Source organism: Podarcis filfolensis (assembly GCF_964270895.1).
Source record: "Podarcis filfolensis genome assembly, chromosome: 5".
NCBI classification, from domain to species: Eukaryota; Metazoa; Chordata; class Lepidosauria; order Squamata; family Lacertidae; genus Podarcis; species Podarcis filfolensis.
In genome coordinates this window covers 21329468-21350774 of record NC_139608.1, presented here as the reverse complement: position 1 = coordinate 21350774, position 21307 = coordinate 21329468, and the positions used below count along the sequence as shown (strand labels likewise).

Here is a 21307-nt window from a genome sequence, read left to right as displayed (position 1 = left end):
GTATTCCAGCTGTGTATCACTAAAGCAAGCATAGGGGATATGCAGCCTTCCAGATGTTTCTCCCATCATTCCTGACCGCTGGCCTTGCTGGCAGTGGTGGCAGACATCAGGCAGGGTGCAGAAAGAGCAAAGTAAAGTGGTACCTTGGGTTAAGTACTTAATTCGTTCCAGAGGTCCATTCTTAACCTGAAACTGTTCTTAACCTGAGGTACCACTTTAGCTAATGGGGCCTCCTGCTGCCGCTGCACGATTTCTGTTCTCATCCTGAGGTAAAGTTCTTAACCTGAGGTACTACTTCCGGGTTAGCGGAGTCTGTAACCTGAAGCGTCTGTAACCTGAAGCATCTGTAACCCAAGGTACCACTGTATATTTCTAGTTGGGTGAGTTCTTAAATCTCTGAAAGAAAAATAACAGTGTGTATTAATGAGTACAACAATTGGGGGCAAGTAGGGGTAAGTTCCTTCTTTGGGGAGCACTCCCCCCCCCAAATGCTGGGTGGGTTTTCATGTGTATTTCATTGCAACATGGCAAATATTAAGAAAGGGCCAAGGTCTGTGCTCTCCCAAATATTCTGGACTTTACTCCCTGGTTCAACTCCTGTTGAGAGACACAGTGCTTCCCAAAGACTTTAGAAGTGCCTTGGAGATTTGGGTGGTGGGTTCTGCGTTTTGAGGGTCACTTAGATAAGTGATTGAAATAAAGCAACACACAGCTGCCTTTCCTGACTGCTCTACTCAATAATCAGTGCAGCTTCAGAACTCACTTGTATTGGACTGAAAAGCAACCAAAACAAATAAATCGTATTTAGAATAGGGGAATCTGTCGTTTATTTTTTGCTCTAAGCACAATTCCTGCCGTTGTTGTTGCAGTCTTAACAGTGGGGAGTAGGCCCCACTGAACATACTAGGACCTCTGAGTACACATGTATAGAATGTATAGGCTCTATTTCTTTTTAAATCAGAGCATTGGCGCTTCAACACCATGCAACTTACAAGAGCACTTTGAAGACCCCTGTAAAATTCTGGCAGATGTTCCCCGTAGTGGGAATATTCCAGTCCATTGGAGCGTTCACTACACTATTCAGTGTCTCCTTTGGGACACATGTAGATTAGAGCCCTATGTTGTTTTCCAAAATAAGGCTGCTCGGCTGCAAAAATGAAGAGTGGCAGAGCACTGCGTAGCAATGGAGAAAAGAAACTGTGCCTGCAAGTGTTGGTGAAATAAATTGTGCCGCTGAGAAGCCCTCGCAATGATTTCTAATAATGGTGACAAGAAGTGGGGAATGTGTAGTTAATAGGCTCTGTAGCAGCAGCATTGGAGATATATAGCTGCCATTATTATTATTATTATTGCCAAATTTAAATTTACACCTTTACAAAAATTATTGAATTGATTCCATCCTATGAGCTAATTTACTGAACTAAGTCCATGCTATTTTATAAACTGTTTCCTGGTTTTACAGGACACTTGGGATGAGCTTCCATTGTTCTGCTTATCCTTTTAATTTATACCTGTTATGAATTGCCCCAATCTCAGCTGAGCAGTATGTGAGACTTCAGGCACTCACCCAGGGTTTGTGTTTCTTTTGGAAAATTAGGTACAATTGAGGCTATGATGTCTTTATGACATATGGTTTATTTACATATACATGCAACCTAGAACCTTCAACAGAGGGGCTAGCAGCAGCAACAGCACCCCAAAACACGCCAGCTTATTCCATAGTAGGAGCATCCGCATCCCTTCTTTGCAATCTCTCTTGCTCTGCAGGGAACATCCCAGCTTAACCTCTCTGCTTCCTGGTTCCATCATTCCTGGCTCACACTCCATAGCTTCTAGGGATAGGCTTTCCTTTTCTAACACAGGGAGATGCCTCACATTTGCATTCTCACATCCTTTGATCCTGTGTTGTGTGAACACCTAATATTTTGATGCTCTGAACCCCCTAATTGTTTATCCCCCACCCCAGGAGGTCACCTCACAAAGAAGTCTTTCTGACTTCATTAACACTTGCTGATTTGGCTAGGATGACAATGTCCAACACACAACCCGGGAAGTGTGCCTACTTAACTAGCATTTTTACAGAGGCTTATCAGTGAGTCCATCACACCTCTGACTACCCCTAGCATACACTTGGGTCTGGCTATTCCTGGTTCCAACATGCAAGTTCTAATTAAACCCTAACATTTGTCAAACTCAAGCTTTCAGCACCCACTCTAAAGAGAACTTGCCTCTGTAGATCAAAGACACAATCTTTTGCAGCCGGATAGTTTTATTCTTATCATTATTACAATGCAGTCTTCCTGGTGATTCCACCCCAGCAGATAAGGTAAAAGGCCAGAAACACAAAAGGTGACTGAGAGGCTGTTTCCCCTGATGCAGTTCTTTGGTTATGCCAACATAGTAATGGACTAAAATGAAGGCTTCACCAAGGGCATTATGGTAGCACATTCCCTTAAGAGGAGATTACTTTGAGTCCTTAAACAGGCACCTGTATTGACGTTTGGCAACATGGCAATTTTATTTAATGTGACCAATCAATGCACTAAAGGCCTGACAACCCAATTTTAAGCCTTAACTAAAGGTGTAAAAAAAAAAGACATATAAGAATGAGTTTTCCCTGTCATCTCCTATTGTTAAGCTATCTTCTTCTGATCAATATTTTAAATTATTTCAAAGAAGCAATAGTGACACGGAAGTGCCATTTGAAGAACATTTAAATTCAGGAGAATGGCAAGGGGGGAAAACCCTGCTACATGGAGATATTTCTTTTCCTTCCACAAATTGTCTAAGGCTTATTTTATTTGCTGCATATAAGAGAGGTTATATGCAGTGGGGAAAGACAATGACTGATTACGGGACTAATCCAGTAAGTGGAACACTGTGACAGGAGGAAATGCTGCAGGGAGTGAAATAAAGTGCCAAAATCTTAGGCAGCCACAAATGACTTTTACAAGCACTTTGTCACCTGCAGGCTGTTATGTCTAAGTTTTAAGAGTGAAGCCAGCCTTCACCAACCTGATAGACTTCAAACGTTTTGAACTACAACTCCCATCAGCCCCGGCCAGCTGGCTGAGGCTGATGGGAGTTGTAGTCCAAGACACTTAGAAGCCACCAAGTTAATGAAGGCTGTGTTTGGCAATAGAAATAACGAGCGCTTTCTCTGTAACTTTGCCTTCTGGGAGATCAGCTGCAGACATAACTGAAGCGACTGTGATTCAGCTGAAAACATCCCTAAGAGACACTTAGCCCAAGAATAGTCTTGGCACCTGAGACAGAAAATCAACATGGTGTTGTCATGATGATAAAGAAAGAATAATAAATACAAAACAGACCGTTTTCTGCTCCGATGTGGGGGTGCAAATATCCAGAGTGTGGGGGTCAGGTGGGATTGCTATGAGGAATTATGAAATATGGATTCATTGACAATAATTTCTGATCAAATCCCACAAGCCTCTGCACCTCTGCCATTTTCTTTCTCTACGCCTGACAGGCATGTATAAGCATTCAAAACACAGGCCAGTTGCTTCACCAGGCATCCTGGGTCATAAAGATATAAGGTAGCTTTGATGTAATTTGTTAAACTTTAGGTAGATCTTTAGGGCCAGGAAGAGAGTTCACAAGGAGATGGTAAATATTCCCTTGCCATCCTTCCTTCCTTTCCTGCCTGTTTATGACCTCCGGGGTTTTGCTGAATGCATCCCTCCTTTAGTCCTGTTTTATTTACTCTCAGATATGTATGCATGCTCAAAGTAGTCTTTTGTAGTTAAAAAGATTTCTTCTGATCTGACTTTGTCCCACGTGGGGTTTTTTGAAATGCTCAAAGGAAATCTGATTGGTTCTTACAAACACTGTATATAAAGTTCTTTTGTGAATAAAACGACCTGGGCCAAGGTGTGGACGGATTATTATTGGCACTTCCTCCCAGAGTCTTGCTGGTCAAGCCTGGTGTGTATTTTATTAATCAGAGTCCAATCCTTCCTTGCTTTTGGAACGCAACACTCCTCTAGTGATATCTCTGAGGTGGACTAACTCACCCTGCTTACTGGTACAGCCAGCTCTGCAAATGGACCTGGGACTCCTCATTCCAGTTGCAGCCCAGTTAGCCAAATGTTGTGAAATAAAGGAATGAATTGACAGCCCTTGAGGAGCCCTGCATTACTTTCCTTGAAATGAACCGCGATTTTCCACACCCTGGATTTTCTGGGTCATGGTGACATCAGGCATTGCATGGGGGTTGGACTAAAGGACCCATCCAACTCTACAATTCTATAGCTCTATGATAACTGACAGGTGCTTGGTCCCAACCAGCCATCAAGGGAGGAAATAAGAATCAGTCCTGCTGGCTGGATCCAGTCCCCAAACCCTGATCACAACATCACTCAGTCTGAGCAACAGTGAGTAGGGTGAGATAAAGTTTCCATTTTGCCTCTTCAGTTGCCATTGTCACCATACCTGTGGAACTGCCAACAAAGAGGCGAGGGACCAGAGAATGTGTTTGGGACCTGTGGGTGCTGGGTATGGGGGGATTGGAAGATGTTGGAGACAGGTGAGGAGCCAGGACTTCTTTTTTGATCCAAGCGAGCAAGAAAGTTTGGAGCTTTGAAAAGGCACATTTCATTTTGGATCTGGCTTTCCAATATTCCTAAGTTTGATTCTGAGCCCGGCTTGGGAGAGCTTTGCTGCCATGCTTTTGGGCAACAACCACATGGGTTTATCTTGCTTACGGTGAGCAAGAGAGAGGCTGATTTTGGCTTGGTAGGTCAGGCTAGTTTTCGGCCTCTATCTGCACTTTACATTTAAAGCAGTATCATACTCCTTTAAACTGTCATGGCTTCCCCAAAAGAATCCTGGGAGCTGTAGTTTGTTATGAGTGCTGAGAGTGATTTGGACGCCCCTATTCCCCTCAATGACAAAGCTAGACAGCATCTTAAAAAGCAGAGACATCACCTTGCCAACAAAGGTCCGTATAGTTAAAGCTATTGTTTCCCAATAGTGATGTATGGAAGTGAGAGCTGAACCATAAAGAAGGCTGATCGCCGAAGAATTGGTGCTTTTGAATTATGGTGCTGGAGGAGACTCTTGAGAGTCCCATGGACTGCAAGAAGATCAAACCTATCCATTCTGAAGGAAATCAGCCCTGAGTGCTCACTGGAAGGACAGATCCTGAAGCTGAGGCTCCAATACTTTGGCCACCTCATGAGAAGACTCCCTGGAAAAGACCCTGATGTTGGGAAAGATGGAGGGCACAAGGAGAAGGGGACGACAGAGGACGAGATGGTTGGATAGTGTTGTCGAAGCTACCAGCATGAGTTTGACCAAACTGCAGGAGGCAGTGGGAGACAGAAGTGCCTGGCGTGCTCTGGTCCATGGGGTCAAGAAGAGTCGGACACCACTAAACGACTAAACAACAACATTCCCCTCACAGAGCTTCATTTATCTGAGTAAAAACCACTCCATTTTCCCAGGGAATTTTGAGTATTGTAGCTCTGCTACACTTCCCAGATTTCTTTGGGGGAAGCTATAACTGTCGGATACAACACTGCAGATGGGGCCTGATTGTAACAATGGGAAGAGATGGCACCAGTCCCAGAACAAAACTCTTATAAGGGAAGCGCTTCAAAAATGCTGGATGTACTATGCACATTGCCTTTCACCTGCAATGGAGAGATTTGTAATCGTTTTAAATGGTCATTTAAGTTTGCCTTTCCTGCCGCTAAAGCAAGACGCCGTTTTGATGCAACTATAAAACAAGCAGCCTGGTTTTCATAATTTCCTTCTGACCAACTATTTCATCATCATTATTGCAATGGTCAAGTTTCTTCAATCCCCTGAGCATTGTACTTCATATAATGGCAACGCTGATTCAGCTATGCTAGCTGGCATCATCATAGCCGGTCCTAAATAGGCTTGCAAAATAAAACATAACCATTTGTGACGTCTGTAATTACTGCTGTGGCTGCTAATGCTTGGTTTTTCAAATGTGTACTTGACTGCCCAACATGAAACTGTGGAAATAAATATGGATATATATTATTATTGCTTTGCTGCAAAGGCCAAATTTACTTTGTGTCTTCAAAACACAAAGGAGAGCATGAGACTCTTAATCTCAGGATCGTGTGTCTGAGCCTCACATTGTGAGAAAGATTCCTGAATTCTGTAATCAGCACTGATGCTTCTTACTTTTGGGGGGTGACAATTGCAGCGGAGGCTGGTTCCTTAGGGTGAATGGGGTGCTGCCCCACCCACTTCAGTCTGCTCTCACCAGCCCCCACTTCCCACCTTCTTACTGGGAACCAGTCCAGGGGATACCGTAGTTCTACCTGTCAGCTTCCTGCTCCTTAGTCTCAGTGTGGCCCATGTAGATTTCAGCAGCAAGGAAGATGGGATGAATCATAGCTAGTTGGCTCTGTCTGTCCAAATGAACACCAGCCACTACTGAGTAAATGGGAAATGGCAGTAGAAGCAGCAGCAGTTTTCTTTCCTGCGCTGCAAAACCCCTGGTCCATTCTCTATGGTTTAAAAATTGGGGTTTCCTTTGGGTGAAGTTCCTTGGTCCTTCTCTATGCAAACCCACACTCTATTATGGGTAGTTTCTGCAGCACAGTGCAGTAGATGGTGATGCTACCTTTCGTGTTCTCTAGGACTAATGTCATGTCTCCCTTTCCCAAAGATTGCAGAACAGCTCATGACTATCGCATACGAGAGTGGAGTAAACCTGTTTGACACAGCAGAGGTGTATGCAGCTGGAAAGTAAGTATCTGTGCTTACTTTGTTGCTTCCAGTTAAAGAAACTAACTTGCAGCTCTGCTGCAGCACCTGGGCAGAACAGAAGACTTTAGCAAACATGCACGAGTCACAAGGAGCATTAGGATAAAATGGCCCTATGGCTGTCTGGTACTAACTTCTACCATGTGTTGATGTGCTAATTTCTCAGCTAAATATTTCAGTTGTGTTCTGGGGTTTTTAAAATAAATAAATTATTCCATCATACATAACATATTGTTATGAGTTGTAGGTGCTGGACACCCTTAAATACCTGCATCCAGTGGGTACTAGAATTTAATTAAGTCCATGAGTTCTAAAACATAGCTAGACCCTGTGTATTAGACTCATGTGTATTAGGCCAGACCCATGTGTATTGAAGCTGTGTACTAGACACTTCTAAATCATGTGATCAACATGTGTCAAAAGCTAATTAAGTCAAGCTGGTTCCTCATGTGATGGTGTCGAAAACTCCCATCATCCCTGATCACTGGCTATGCTAGCCGAGGCTGATGGGAGTTGAAGTCTAACAATATCTGGAGGGCTGCAGGTTCTCCATCCCTGATTTAAAAGACATCTACCAAGTAGCATCAAGACTAGCTATTGTTGGTGATCCTTCAAGCTCAGAAGTGCCTATACACACAGTGGGGAGCAGATGAATTCTTTCAAAGCAGCATCAATGCTGACTTGCAATGCAATTGTGCGAATAACTCAAGCACTGATATTGTGAATGAATGAACAACTGAATGCAAGAAATAGACCTGTAACAGTTAGCATAAAACGATAAACGAGTGTGGTACCATACTGTTATGTCCGAAAACATTTCTTCTGAATGGTGCATCTGGGTTTTTTTATTCCTCCCACAGGGCCGAGGTGATTCTGGGAAGCATAATAAAAAAGAAAGGCTGGAGGTAATGTAAAGATTTAAGCATTCAATTCTTGGTATGCAATGGTAGAATTGGGAGTACTAAATCAGGACTCACAGAGCTACTCTGAATCTTGGGCCTTTGCTTTACAAAGGATTGGCAAACCTGCCCTCAAATCAGGCCAACACTAGGCTAGTATTGAGATTCTTCTACTTTTCAGGCTGCTTAACCTCCTCCAAGTTGCTCTTTGCTGGTGTTATGTGGAAGAAGTGGCCGGCCCAGGAATGACTAGGGCAAAGGCAATTCAAGGGTCCTGGACATTTCCTGCAATGCCTGGTCCAAATCTGAATTAAGAAAAATAAGGACCTAGCTGCATTGTAAACCAGTAATGTGTACACACCCTTTGTGTGTGTGGGTCACAGTGCCAACATTCTGTCAGTTTCTGTATAGAGCTTGTTCTATAACTGCACAGTTTTGATGGAAGAGTTTTTATGATGTAAGAGCTATTGCTGTTTCCCTTTCGTCTTTATGGATGAATTTCAGGCGTGGCTGTATTAGGAAGGATGCAGTTGCAAAAGAAATAATGGCCTGTTTTTCAATTTTTATGTGTTCTATTTGTTTAGGAGGTCAAGTCTGGTCATTACAACAAAACTCTACTGGGGAGGAAAGTAAGTTTCCTTTTATTCATTGTGTTGTAGAAAACATTTGTTATTAAAAGTAAAAAAGGTACCGCATGGCTTTGTACCATCAAAATGCATTTAGGCTGGTGAAACCAAGAAAGATAATTTGCTTTCTTTGAAGAGCCTTCGATTTTTAAACCTGAGAGCGGAGTTGGGAGCTATCCTAGGTAGCTTTCAGACTAACCGTTTCTTGAGCATTCATCCTAATTAGAAACCACTGGCTATTTAATGAGCATCCATTCTGATTCACAAGTGTGCTAGCTCACACTTGTAACTACAGTGGTACCTCAGGTTAAGTACTTAATTCGTTCCGGAGGTCCGTTCTTAACCTGAAACTGTTCTTAACCTGAAGCACCACTTTAGCTAATGGGGCCTCCTGCTGCCGCTGGAGCACGATTTCTGTTCTCATCCTGAAGCAAAGTTCTTAACCCGAGGTGCTATTTCTGGGTTAGCGGAGTCTGTAACCTGAAGCGTATGTAACCTGAAGCGTATGTAACCTGAGGTACCACTGTACATTTTCCCATCACTTTCTTAGCTTCTTCGTTCCACTTGCTATATCAGAGTTGGGCAGTACTATTTTTCTAGAAAAAGAGGGGCCAGAACTCACAATGAAGACCTCCCTTGTTCTCTTAGAATGGTAAGGGCGCCTACCTGAGAGGTGCCGGAACTGAGTTCTGGAGAGTTCCAGGTGAAAAAAAATCCTTGGGGAGGGAAACCTGTGACCCTGCAGATGTGGTTGGGCTTGGGCTACAGCTCCCAACATCCCTGGCCATGTTTGCCCAACAACACCTGATGGTTCCCCACCCTTGTGCTAAGTAATGTCTAGCACAGGGGTCGACAACCTCCAGCCCATGGGCCACAAGCAGCCCACGGGGGTTGTTTAAACAGCCCATGAGTCGCCCCCAAACCAAGGCCACCCGCTTGGTGAATCCCCACATGCTGCGCTAAACCGGCACAGCGGGGAGCGGGGACTCACTTCCGCAGCGCCAGAAATTGTGTCTGCGCAAAGCCACTCCCGAACTAAGGGGGGTGTTGCGGGCTCACGCCCCCATCCACATTCTCACGGGGCTGGCGCCAGCCCCGTGGGACTCAGGGATTCCCATTAGTATTCATCTTCTGCAGTGCCAGCCAATCGGTTGGCGCTGGGGGCGGGCCCACCTGAGGGCACTTAAGGTCAGGGCAGCCCTGGCTCGCCCCTTTTTCCTCCTTTGCAGCAGCCGCGCGCACAGAGCGATCTCCGTGACAGTGAACAGGCCCAGGTGAGGTAAACCTTGCCAACCCCTGGTCTAGCATTTGCCAAGATAATTAGCACACTTATGGGGGAAGGTCAGCAGGCAAAAGGGTGGGGTACTAAACTTTTCTTATCGCCTCCCAATTCTCTCCTTCAAATGACCCGATTTAGGGAGCAGTGGGAGCAACTGACCCCAGGCCTTGTTGTGTAGCTCAAATCAATATTGGCATAGGTGCCAACTCCCTGGACCCCTGAGCACCCACAAAATTCCCCATGAAAGGGCTGTGCACCCACAAATTTAGGTGCATGGCACCCATAGCCCCAGGCACCCACAGTCACGGAGCCAAGCTGACATTCCTGAATATTGGCAAATAGTATAGTGAAACTGAAGAGAAGGAAGCGGGCTTCTGGGCCTCTCAGAGTATTCGAAGGGCCCTTTCCCCTGATAATATTTCCCCTGTCAGCCTTAAGGGGTGGCTGGTGCCCACTGAGGCTTGTGGGGCAGGAATCTGGGAGGGGGAGCCAGAGCCAATGACAAGCAGAGCCAACTACCGTATTTTTTGCTCTATAAGACTCACTTTTTCCCTCCTAAAAAGTAAGGGGAAATGTGTGTGCGTCTTATGGAGCGAATGCAGGCTGCGCAGCTATCCCAGAAGCCAGAACAGCAAGAGGGATTGATGCTTTCACTGCGCAGTGATCCCTCTTGCTGTTCTGGCTTCTGAGATTCAGAATATTTTTTTTCTTGTTTTCCTCCTCCAAAAACTAGGTGCGTCTTATGGTCTGGTGCGTCATATAGAGCGAAAAATATGGTTTTATCCTCATCCTCTTCCTTTATGAATTCTAAATGGGTAACATTCTTGAAGCACAGCATGCATCCATATGAACCTGCCCAGGCATTAAGGTCAGCTTCAGAGGCCTTGCTTGCAGAGCCCTATAAGATCTGCAAGATTGTCAGGCCCCAAAGACAGGGCCTTTTCAGTGGTTGCATCTGTGGGACTCCCAAAATACATATGTTCAGCTCCATCACTGCTGGATTTCAATGCACCCTGAAAACATGTTTATTTTGTTTGTTTGTTTTTAATTTGTACACCAGGTGGGACTTTTTCATGGCCTATATTGCTGCTGGTTTTTAAGCTGGTGGTTTTAAATTATTCTTTCTAGCTGTTTGAATTAATTTTATATTGAGTGTGGCACACTTTTCATAGAATCTGAGAGTTGGAAGGGACCCCAAGGGTCATCTAGTCCAACCCCCTGCAATGCAGGAATCTCAGCTAAAGCATCCATGACAGATGGCCAACCAACCTCTGTTTAAAAACCTCCAAGGAAGGAAAGTCCGCCACCTCTCATGGGAGTCTGTTCCACTGCTGAACAGCTCCTACTGTCAGAAAGTTTTTCCGATTGTTTAGTCGGAATCTCCTTTCTTGCAACTTGAAGCCATTGGTTTGAGTTCTAGAGCAGGAGAAGACAAGCATGCTCCCTCCTCCATGTGGCAGCCCTTAAGATATCTGAAAATGGCTATCATATCTCCTCTCAATCTCCTCTTTTCCAGACTAAACATACCCAGTTCCTTCAAGTGCCCCTCATAAGACTTAGTTTCCAGACCCTTGATCATCTTGGTTGCCCTCCTCTGCACATGTTCCAGCTTGTCAACATCCTTCTTAAATTGTGGTGCCCAGAATTGGACACAGTATTCCAGGTGTGGTCTGACTAAGGCAGAATAGAGTGGTACTATTACTTCCCTTGATCTGGACGCTATACTTCTGTTGATGCGGCCTAGAATAGCATTAGCTCTTTTTGCTGCTGCATCACACTGTTGACTCATGTTAAGTTTGTGGTCCACCAAGACCCCTAGATCCTTTTCACATGTACTGCTAGTAAGCCAGGTGTCCCACATCCTATATTTGTGCATCTGGTTCTTCCTGCCTAAGTGCAGAACCTTACATTTGTCCCTATTGAGCTTGCACCCAGTTCTCCAATCTGTTACGGTCATTTTGAATCCTGATTTTGCCTTCTGCAGCATTAGCTACCCCTCCCAGTTTGGTGTCATCTGCAAATTTGATGAGCATCCCCTCAATTCCTTCATCCAAGCCATTTATAAAATGTTTTAACTGCTGTTTTAACATGATGGTGTTTTATTGCAATTGTGTTATTTCCCCCTTTTCCTTTTTTCATGTAAGCCAACTTGAGAGGGCTTTTCGCTATGAGGTAGCCTAGAAAGATTTAAATTACATGCATGCATACATACATACATACATGAAATTGCAATTCTCCACACAGTTAGGCTGCTTAACAGAGCATTTGAATCAATTTCAGTAATCTAAATGGGTGCAAGATTGCAGGCATAATAAAGATATATATAAATAGCCTCCCATTTGTTCCTCCAAACTCAGCTAAAAAAGTGTGCATACTGAATAATGTTCAGCAGTAAGGAGGAAATAATATTCAGCCTTTGCCAAAAATGGCAGCATTTTATTTAATGTCAGAAAGTTAAAAATATCTTCCTGTGACCCCTGGGGCATAAGCTCAGATCATTCCCTGTAGTAAGACCAGGTCAGAAAGACAACCTTGTTTAAAATAAAATGTGACCACCTCTCTCTCTCTCCCCCCCCCCATGTTGGCCTAAATAGAAGAGAAAAATTTATTTCCCTCTGTTCACAGGAACTCTGTACAAATTTTGCTGGCTAAAATTACTTGGAACGCCCTCCAATCAGATGTCAAAAAAATAAACAACTATATGACATTTAGAAGACATCTGAAAGCAACCCCATTTAGGGAAGTTTTTAATGACTGATGTTTTAATGTATTTTTAATCTTTTGTTGGAAGCTGCCCAGAGTGGCTGGGGAAATCCAGCCAGATGGGTAGGGTAGAAATAATTTATTATTATTATTATTATTATTATTATTATTATTATTATTATTACTACTACTACTACTACTACTACTGTTGTGCCCAATCCACCCTTTGAACTGTAGGCAAAATTATTCAGAGTTGAATAGGCTTTAACTATTATTTTTTAAAAGTCATTTAAAATAAAAACACTTCATCTGATAGACAGAGTGAGGCAACTGATTTTAGGTGTCATAAAAGGGAAGGAAACAGTTAGTTACCGTATTTAATGTTTTGTTGTATTTTTTTTACTGCCAGAGAGGGGTGCAGAGCTTGTGGGATTTTGCTGCCTTCAATGAGAAAATAATTTAAGAACATAAGAGCAGGCCAACGGACCACCCCTCCCTCTAGTGCTTGAATTGTGTAGGTGTCCGGTGAAGCGGAAACTAAAAATTCAAATCATACTTCTTAGATTGCAGACCACAAACGGGGTTGTTCCTGTCTAACTTCCAGCTGCAGCATGCAGGCTGGGGAAGAAAATGAACACAAGCACACACACAAAATCAAAATCATGCTGATGAAGCCAAAAAAATATTTTTGCACTTTTAAAATGGCCATTTCAGGAACTGGGGGCAGGTAGTCATTGCCTTCTTTCCTGCTGCTCAGATGAGAGTTTAATCAGAATCCAGCTCCTTTCATAGCTACGTAGGGGAGGAAATGGTCTCTTTGATACATAGGAATCTAATCCTGGATAATTAGCACGAAGATTTCCTTCTGGTGAATTAAGCTAAAATGCAGGCTTTGAATGTAGCCTACATGTCAAACGTCTTTGAACTTCTTCCTATTAAGTAAGGATGTCTGGCTGCTTGCCAGTTGGCAATTTTAGCTGCAATATAACTTTCCACGGACTTCCGAAACTGCGGGTGCGCGTGTTCAGAAAGCCCTGTGTGTCTTACTGCCAACACTCAGGCTCTTATTACAGACAGTAGAGTTGAAGGAGAAGGGAAGCAACACTGAAACTTCTTGCTGTTCTTTTTTTTAAAAAAAAAAAGTATTAACACAGAAAGAGAATTTTTGGTATTGCAGGGAGCTGCGTCACAAACTGGAGTTATTTGACTTCGTTCAGATTTCTGTTTCGTTAACGGAAAAATCTGAGGGCTCCCTTGGACAAAAAACAAGGACACCAGCCAGGAATACTAGAGCAAAACAGCAGCCAGTAGGCTTGGTCTTTATTGAAGACTGTCGCGACAGGACTCCCACCTGCCACAAGGTGGAACAAGATGGAAGCCCCAAACAAAAGAGAACCCAAACTTTTATTAGCTGCTAATCCCCATGTTCCACCCCGCCCCAACTACATCACTAATACATCATGATTACATCATGAAAGGGGAGGTCTGGTGGCAGTAATCTGAGCATCCTGGACCCTGCCCCATGGTTCTCCTTGCCCTCCACCAAACACCCATCAAGTGTAACAAAAGAGATCTTTACATTTCCCTGTTTCTCAGCCAAGTTAATCACACCCTTTTGTCTTCATCTGGGGTTTTTTATTTCTTGAATGACTACCTGTCTGGCACTCAGGTATCAGGAGGCCAGGGATTATCACTCAGGCAGAGGGGCTGCTGAGTAGCTGAGCTCACATGTCTATATGAATTTCTGAAGTTTTCCCAGTGAGCCAGTACATAGATACATTTATCAGTGAATTGTTACATTTGGTATCGTGCAGCAAAGGCCCTTTGAATAGATAGGAAGAAACTGTGATAAAGTGTTTTGTGGGGACAAATCACAAAAGTCACAAAAGTGATTGTGCTGATTTTGGTAGTGGGCTGCATGTGCATGATATCTGCTGGAGGGACAAGCCCCCCACCACCAACCTGTACATAAATTCCTGCAACAGTTTGAAAAGGCTTTTTTAAAAAGAAGTTGAAAATGGGCTTTCTAATTGAACCAAGAGGTTTTTGGTTGGTTTTATGTGCGCGAGAACACACACACACACAAACAAACAAACAAACACACACACTCAGAGAGACTAAACTGGTGTTTGGCTCTATCTGGTTATAAATGTTTTGTTATTGGATTACTACTGCCTGGGCATTATTTCTCGTATATGCTCTGTACAAATAGGGAGTGTTGCTGTTTGAGCTTTCAAAACACCCAGGCCATTTAGGTAGGGTTTCCATATTTTGAAGAGCAAAACAAGACAATGCTATGATGGCCATTCAAAGCAAATAAATAGAATGTGTCCCAAATTTTACTCCTGAAAAAGAAGGACATGTCTGGGGAAAGGAGGACACACAGTCAGCGGCAGAGCGTATGCCCACACTACCCATGGTGGGCACGCTCCCAAGGGGGGTGGGGCGCAGAGGGTGCCCTCCCAGGCACAGGATAGCCGCTCAGGTGCACAGAGCGGCGTGTGCACCCTGCAGCCGGGGGCAGAGTGAGCTGCCGATGGCGGACATTCGGTGCGCCGCCCACCCACGACTGCCAAATGTCACACCCCCCCCCCAGCAAAGACACCTGGGACGGTCCGCCCCCACCACACACCCCTTCCTCCACCCCTGCACACAGCAACCCTAATTTAGGGAGCCTGCTCTGCTTAAGAATTTTAACCTATCATCCCTGAGAGATTCCGGATTGCAACTGGGCTGGTCTTTTCAAATTCTCTGCCCTGGCAAACTATGTAGCGATACAGATACGTAACTATGAAAGACCGGTTCCAGACTGTGAATTGTAAAAGCGTTCATGTAGAATTATTCATCTATTGCTGAAGCCAAGGTTAACATTTTATATATATATATATATAAAAGCAATTGGATATAGCAATGTGTGATAATTGTTTTGGGATATCTGTTCAATATAGCCAGTTGTTTGCTTTAACCAGTAAGGTATTAGCTATTAGTGAAAGGTCCTATGAGACTATTTTTGAGGCAGCAGAATCCCATTTGTAAGTCAAAGGGTATGGAAGAACAATGCTCACATGAAAATGTATGCCTTTTCTCCTTGCAGAGCTGAAACAGAAAGAGGACTCTCAAGAAAACACATTATTGAAGGTATATCGTATGAATAAAAAATACTTGGTGTGCATGTGATAAAGTGTTATTATGGTAAAGTGCTTCCCATACATTTGGCCAGTGCTTTTTTGTGGGGGGGGGAGCAGGGGTACGCATACCTCTAAACATTTTGTGAATCTCAGTTTGGCCTCATTGAGGAGCAGTATTTGAATATGAGTAGGAAAATGAGTTTGACCAAACTGCGGGAGGCAGTGGAAGACAGGAGGGCCTGGCGTACTCTGGTCCATGGGGTCACAAAGAGTCAGACACGACTAAACGACTAAACAACAACAACAAGGAAAATGAGAGTACCCCTAAACATTATTTTAGAAAAAGCACTGCATTTGGCATAATATTGCAATAGCCTTGGGCTCTACCCAGCTCAGGTATACTCAGAGTAGACCTACTGAAAGAAGTGGACTTAACATACCCTCCAACATTTCTCCGATGAAAATAGGGACATCCTAAGGAAAAGCAGGACATTCTGGGATCAAATCAGAAACCGGGATGGTTTCTGTAAATCCGGGACTGTCCCTCGAAATTAGGGACACTTGGAGGGTCTGAGTTAATCATGTCCATTAAGTTCAGTGAATCTGAATAGTTGGCAACAACCCAATGATGTTGCTATTCCTGCATTGCTCTTCAGTTGCTTGCAAGTAAAGAGCTGAAGCTAGGAATTAGTGGCTTAAGATGTAATGAGTCCATGTTTAAGACCAGATATGTGCAGCTAGTGAGTCCTGCCTGTGGAAGCCCTGCATAAGAGCAATGGGACTTGCCTCCTTCTCCTACCCCATGCAACCCCCAATGGCTTGAAGAGAACCCCAGAACATTGGGTGGGGGAGGAGAAGGGGAGATTGTTCCACCTGGCAAGCCAAAACACTTGTCCGGATGGAACAATCACTTTGCCAGTAATGTGTACAAAAATACATATACTAAGGCAAACTGTGCATTAAAATGCATACTTTTCCGTGTCTAAGACGAGGGGTTTTTTTTTACTCAAAAAGAATGTTAAAAATCTGGATTTGACTTATACATGGATAGTGCAGAGTGGGGATGGGCGATTTGTTTCAGCCGCGAGCAGCAGCTTGTCACTGGTGATTGGGTGGGTGCTTGATGTCTGCGGCTAGGGCTGCTTAGGATTGGCTGTCGCTGTGGCAATTTGGTGGGTGGAGTCTGCGGCAAGGGCTCTTTTTGATTGGCTTCTGCTGCAACAATTGGGCGGGTGATTCCTGGCTGGTGGTGGTGAGGAGGCGGACGCTTGTTTGCTTTGTTGACATGTGCGATTCTCAGCGTTTGTGAGTCAGGTGGGTGATTACTGGCATTCCCACCCCCACCCCCCCGGAAAAAAAGCTCAACAACTCTGGGCCATCTCACCCCCATTTTCTTAAACTATAGTCCCCCAAAATAGGGGGCGTCTTATACACAGAAAAATACAGTAAGTAAAAATAGCATGCATGCATGCATTGCATTGGGAGAAATGTGTGCTTCAAAAATATGTGTATTAGGTAAAATTGCATGCAAAAATGTACATACTGGGAGAATTTTGTGCTAAAATGCTGGTGAATTTGCTGGAGGACCTTTTTCACTTAAAATAATAGAAATGAAGAAGAACTGAAAGAAATCAAAATTCACAGGCATTTGCTCATCCCTGCTGCAGGGATACCTGTTTGGAATCTGCCTTCAGCAGCATTGTACCAGGTTGGAAATCATGACTGTATATTAGAGTGCCAGATTCACCTCCAGATTTTAAATCCTAGTGGTTCGCTGAGTGGCAGGGCTTAATTCCATGGAACAATACCAGTGCAGTCTTGCAGGGAGAGGCGGAGTATGCAAAATAATTCACTCTGACACGATTTTGATTAGACGTACTGTGAAACAAAATCTGCGCTATCAGCTTTGTCCCCCGAGGCTACAGTTTGACAAGCGCAGAAGGATACTGTGGTTAAATGCTTGTCGACTCCAATCCAAGTTTCAATGTAATTATGATTTCCAAAAAATTAAAAAATGTGGAGGGCCATGAATTCTGTATAAACTCATGTTTTGGTTGTTTTAATAGACAGCATAACGTCACTGATCTCTAGAGCAGATTTAAAGATGGTTCAGGCCCATGATATTTTTGAGTCATCAGATTCTTTGTCATGGGTTCCACACATCGTCTTCTCTCTTTTTCTCTCTCTCTTTCTAATGATTCCTTATTTTACTTCTAGGATTAAAAGGCTCACTCCAGAGGCTGCAGCTTGAGTATGTGGACGTCGTCTTTGCAAATCGACCAGACAATAATACCCCAATGGAAGGTTAGTGAGAGATTTAATAAAAGTTTTTGCTTGACTGGCCCCAGCTCAGGAGCTTATACCAATAGGAAAATGTGCAGTGTATCTGACGAAGTGTGCATGCACACGAAAGCTCATACCAAGAACTAACTTAGTTGGTCTTTAAGGTGCTACTGGAAAGAAAAAATTTTTTTTTTTGTTTTGACTATGGCAGACCAACACGGCTACCTATCTGCAATAGGAAAATGGTTCTCCTCAAGTATTCAGGTGACGGAAATTACTTGAAAAAATCTCAATCTTAATCTCTTGGAGTCTTTCACATTTCCACTCTTGAGAAAGTTGTGTGTGGACTCAGCTCTGCGGAAGAATGTGTTAACTGTGTCTATAACCCCAGGGCCAGATTATTAATATCCCCGAAGCAACTTTGATGCCATCCACTCCCTGTATGTAAATACTTCTTTTTCCTGACATAGTCAAACAAATTAAAGTTGGCTGCAGGGGTTTGTATGTGTTTTCGCAATTTCTTTTCAGCCTCAGTCACCAACCATGGAAATAAAACGTTACAGAGATTGTGGTCACAATCTAAACTATAGAAAGCCAGTGTTGTTTACACGGGAGTAAATTATTTTGATGTATCTTACTGTTGCTCAGCTCAGAGGGGAAATACGCCTTTAAAATAAAGCTTTTTTACCAATGTAGTTTCTGCTGGTTTGCTAGATCTCATGACCAGACTGAATGGAGTGTGAAATCGAAGCAAGTCTCCTTCTGCCACACCCTAATAACACCACTTTTAAGGGATTTACCCCAGCCTCGGCTGAGTCCCAGGTGAACTGGCTGAGCTGGGATAGAGGACTTGCACCAGAGTATCTCCATCTCAGCCAGGATAAAGGACTTCAGTCAGTTTACCTCTCCTGAGCCCAGGCACAGCTGGAGAACTCCTTATTCCAAACACATAATCTGCGACATGGGCTTTTGTTTCCCCCCAAATGCACAGATCAGGCACAATTTCCTACATGTAGATTAATCTCTGCGTAGATGAATTTGTAAGACGTTGCAAAGCAAAATGATGCAGCCCTTTAGTGTAAATTGGAACAAATGCCAATATCAATTTCTGAAAGGCTGCTTTGATGTGATGCTTGCTGACAATGCCCTACGGTTGTAGGGTTGAGAGTTTTCACTGGAGACGGAGTCTAGTGCAAATTTGCCAGCAGTTGATGAGGTCACAGAGCATAACATGTCTTGTATCTTGGAGGGAGACATAACCTTTTTGCTCAGTCAGTTATAATATATAGAAAGATAAGAAAACAGGCCTGCAATATTGCACATAGCTAAAACCTCTTAAAGCCCAGTAGCCTACTAACTATGAAGATAATTGAAGTCAATGGGATTTGAGACGCCTAACTTTGTTTTTTTTATATATAAAATTTTTATTGGTTTTTTAACACATAATAATAGACAATACAAAACAATACAAAAACAGACAAACATATAAACACGTATAATTTCTTCACATTTTTTCTTAAACCTTCTTTCATCGACTTCCTCATACCTCCCCTTTCTGCATCCCTGTTTTAAAATTTTCCAGCAAGTCCCAATGTCAACTTATAACACTTTTTTTTCCCCCTTTGAATCCTTTTTCTCATATCCAATTGTTTGTCCCCGCAATTCTGTTCTACCTGACCCAAAACATTTTAACACTCATTAATTTTGCAACAGTTCTTAAGATAAGCTTTAAATTTCTTCCAGTCTTCTTCCACCGTCTCTCTCCCTTGGTCGCGGATTCTGCCAGTCATCTCCGCCAGTCCCATGTAGTCAATCACCTTGGTCTGCCATTCTTCCAGTGTGGGTAGTTCTTGTGTCTTCCAGTACTTTGCTAGAAGTACTCTTGCTGCTGTTGTAGCATACATAAAAAACGTCCTATCTTTCCTTGAGACCAATTGGCCCACCATGCCCAGGAGGAAGGCTTCTGGTTTCTTCACAAATGTGCATTTAAGCACCTTCTTCATTTCATTATAAATCATTTCCCAGAAGACCTTAATCCTTGGGCACGTCCACCAAAGGTGGTAAAAGGTACCTTCAGTTTCCTTACATTTCCAACATTTATTATTGGGCGTGTGGTAAATTTTTGCAAGCTTGACTGGAGTCATGTACCACCTATAGATCATTTTCATAATGTTTTCTCTTAAGGCATTACATGCCGTAAACTTTATACTGGTGGTCCATAACTGTTCCCAGTCAGCAAACATAATGTTATGACCAGTATCTTGTGCCCATTTAATCATAGCTGATTTAACCGTCTCATTCTGTGTATTCCATTTCAACAGCAAGTTATACATTCTTGACAAATTTTTAGTACTGGGTTCCAAAAGCTCTGTTTCTAATTTTGACCTCTCCACCTGGAAACCAATTTTCCTATCCTGTTTAAAAACTTCATTTATCTGATAGTAATGTAGCCAGTCTCTTACTTTTGACTTCAGTTTCTCATAACTCTGCAATTTCACTTTTCCCTCCTCATATTCTATAATTTCCCAATATTTTGGCCATTTTGATTCCATATTAAGTTTTTTCACTTCCTTAGCTTCCATTGGTGACAACCACCTAGGGGTTTTGTTTTCTAACAGATCTTTATATTGGGTCCACACATTATATAATGCTTTCCTAACAATATGGTTTTTAAAACCTTGATGAGCTTTAACCTTGTCATACCATATATACGCATGCCAGCCGAATCTATTATTGAACCCTTCCAGATCCAAAATGTCTGTATTTTCAAGAAGCAGCCAGTTTTTCAGCCAGCAGAAGGCTGCTGATTCATAATAAAGCTTTAAGTCCGGCAGGGCAAACCCCCCTCTTTCTTTTGCATCTGTTAGTATCTTAAATTTTATTCTGGGCTTTTTGCCCTGCCAGACAAATTTAGATATATCTTTCTGCCACCTCTTGAAACATTCCATTTTGTCCAAAATCTGCAATGTTTGAAACAAAAACAGCATTCTCGGCAAGACATTCATCTTGATAACTGCAATTCTACCCAACAAGGAAAGTCTCAAATTTGACCATGTTTCTAGATCTTTCTTAACTTCTGACCAACATTTCTCATAATTGTCTTTAACTAAGTTCACATTCTTAGATGTCAAATTAATCCCTAGATATTTCACCTTCTTTGCTACTGTCAAACCAGTTTCACTCTGAAACTTCTCCCTTTCAGCAGCTGTTAAATTTTTATCCAGTACTTTCGTTTTCTGTTTATTCAGCTTGAAACCTGCTACTTGACCAAATATTTGTATTAATTCTAAGACTCTTTTCGTACTAGTGTCTGGCTCTTGCAAAGTTAAAACTAGGTCATCTGCAAATGCTCTCAGTTTATACTGTTTGGCTCCGACCTGAATCCCTTTAACCAGCTGATCCTCTCTAATCATGTTTAATAGAACCTCCAGGACCGATATAAAAAGTAGTGGGGATATTGGGCATCCCTGTCGTGTCCCTTTCTCAATAGCAAACTCTTCTGTAACCACATTATTTACAATCAATTTTGCTTTTTGTTCAGAATAAATTGCACTTATACCATTTTCAAAACCTTGGCCTACCCCCATCCCTTGAAGATTCTTTCTCATAAAGTTCCAAGAA

The 21307-nt window shown here is 42.9% G+C and overlaps 1 protein-coding gene across 2 annotated transcripts in view; it reads left to right on the top strand.

Annotated features, from left to right (window-relative positions):
- KCNAB1 (potassium voltage-gated channel subfamily A regulatory beta subunit 1) overlaps positions 1-21307 on the top strand; it is a 207627-nt gene that overhangs the window by 152264 nt on the left and 34056 nt on the right. For both annotated transcript variants that reach the window (XM_083613476.1, XM_083613477.1), the window contains exons 4-8: positions 6671-6750; positions 7629-7673; positions 8252-8296; positions 15370-15413; positions 17621-17707. In XM_083613476.1, coding sequence (XP_083469602.1) covers positions 6671-6750; positions 7629-7673; positions 8252-8296; positions 15370-15413; positions 17621-17707 — 301 coding nt within the window. The remainder of the gene's footprint in view (positions 1-6670; positions 6751-7628; positions 7674-8251; positions 8297-15369; positions 15414-17620; positions 17708-21307) is intronic.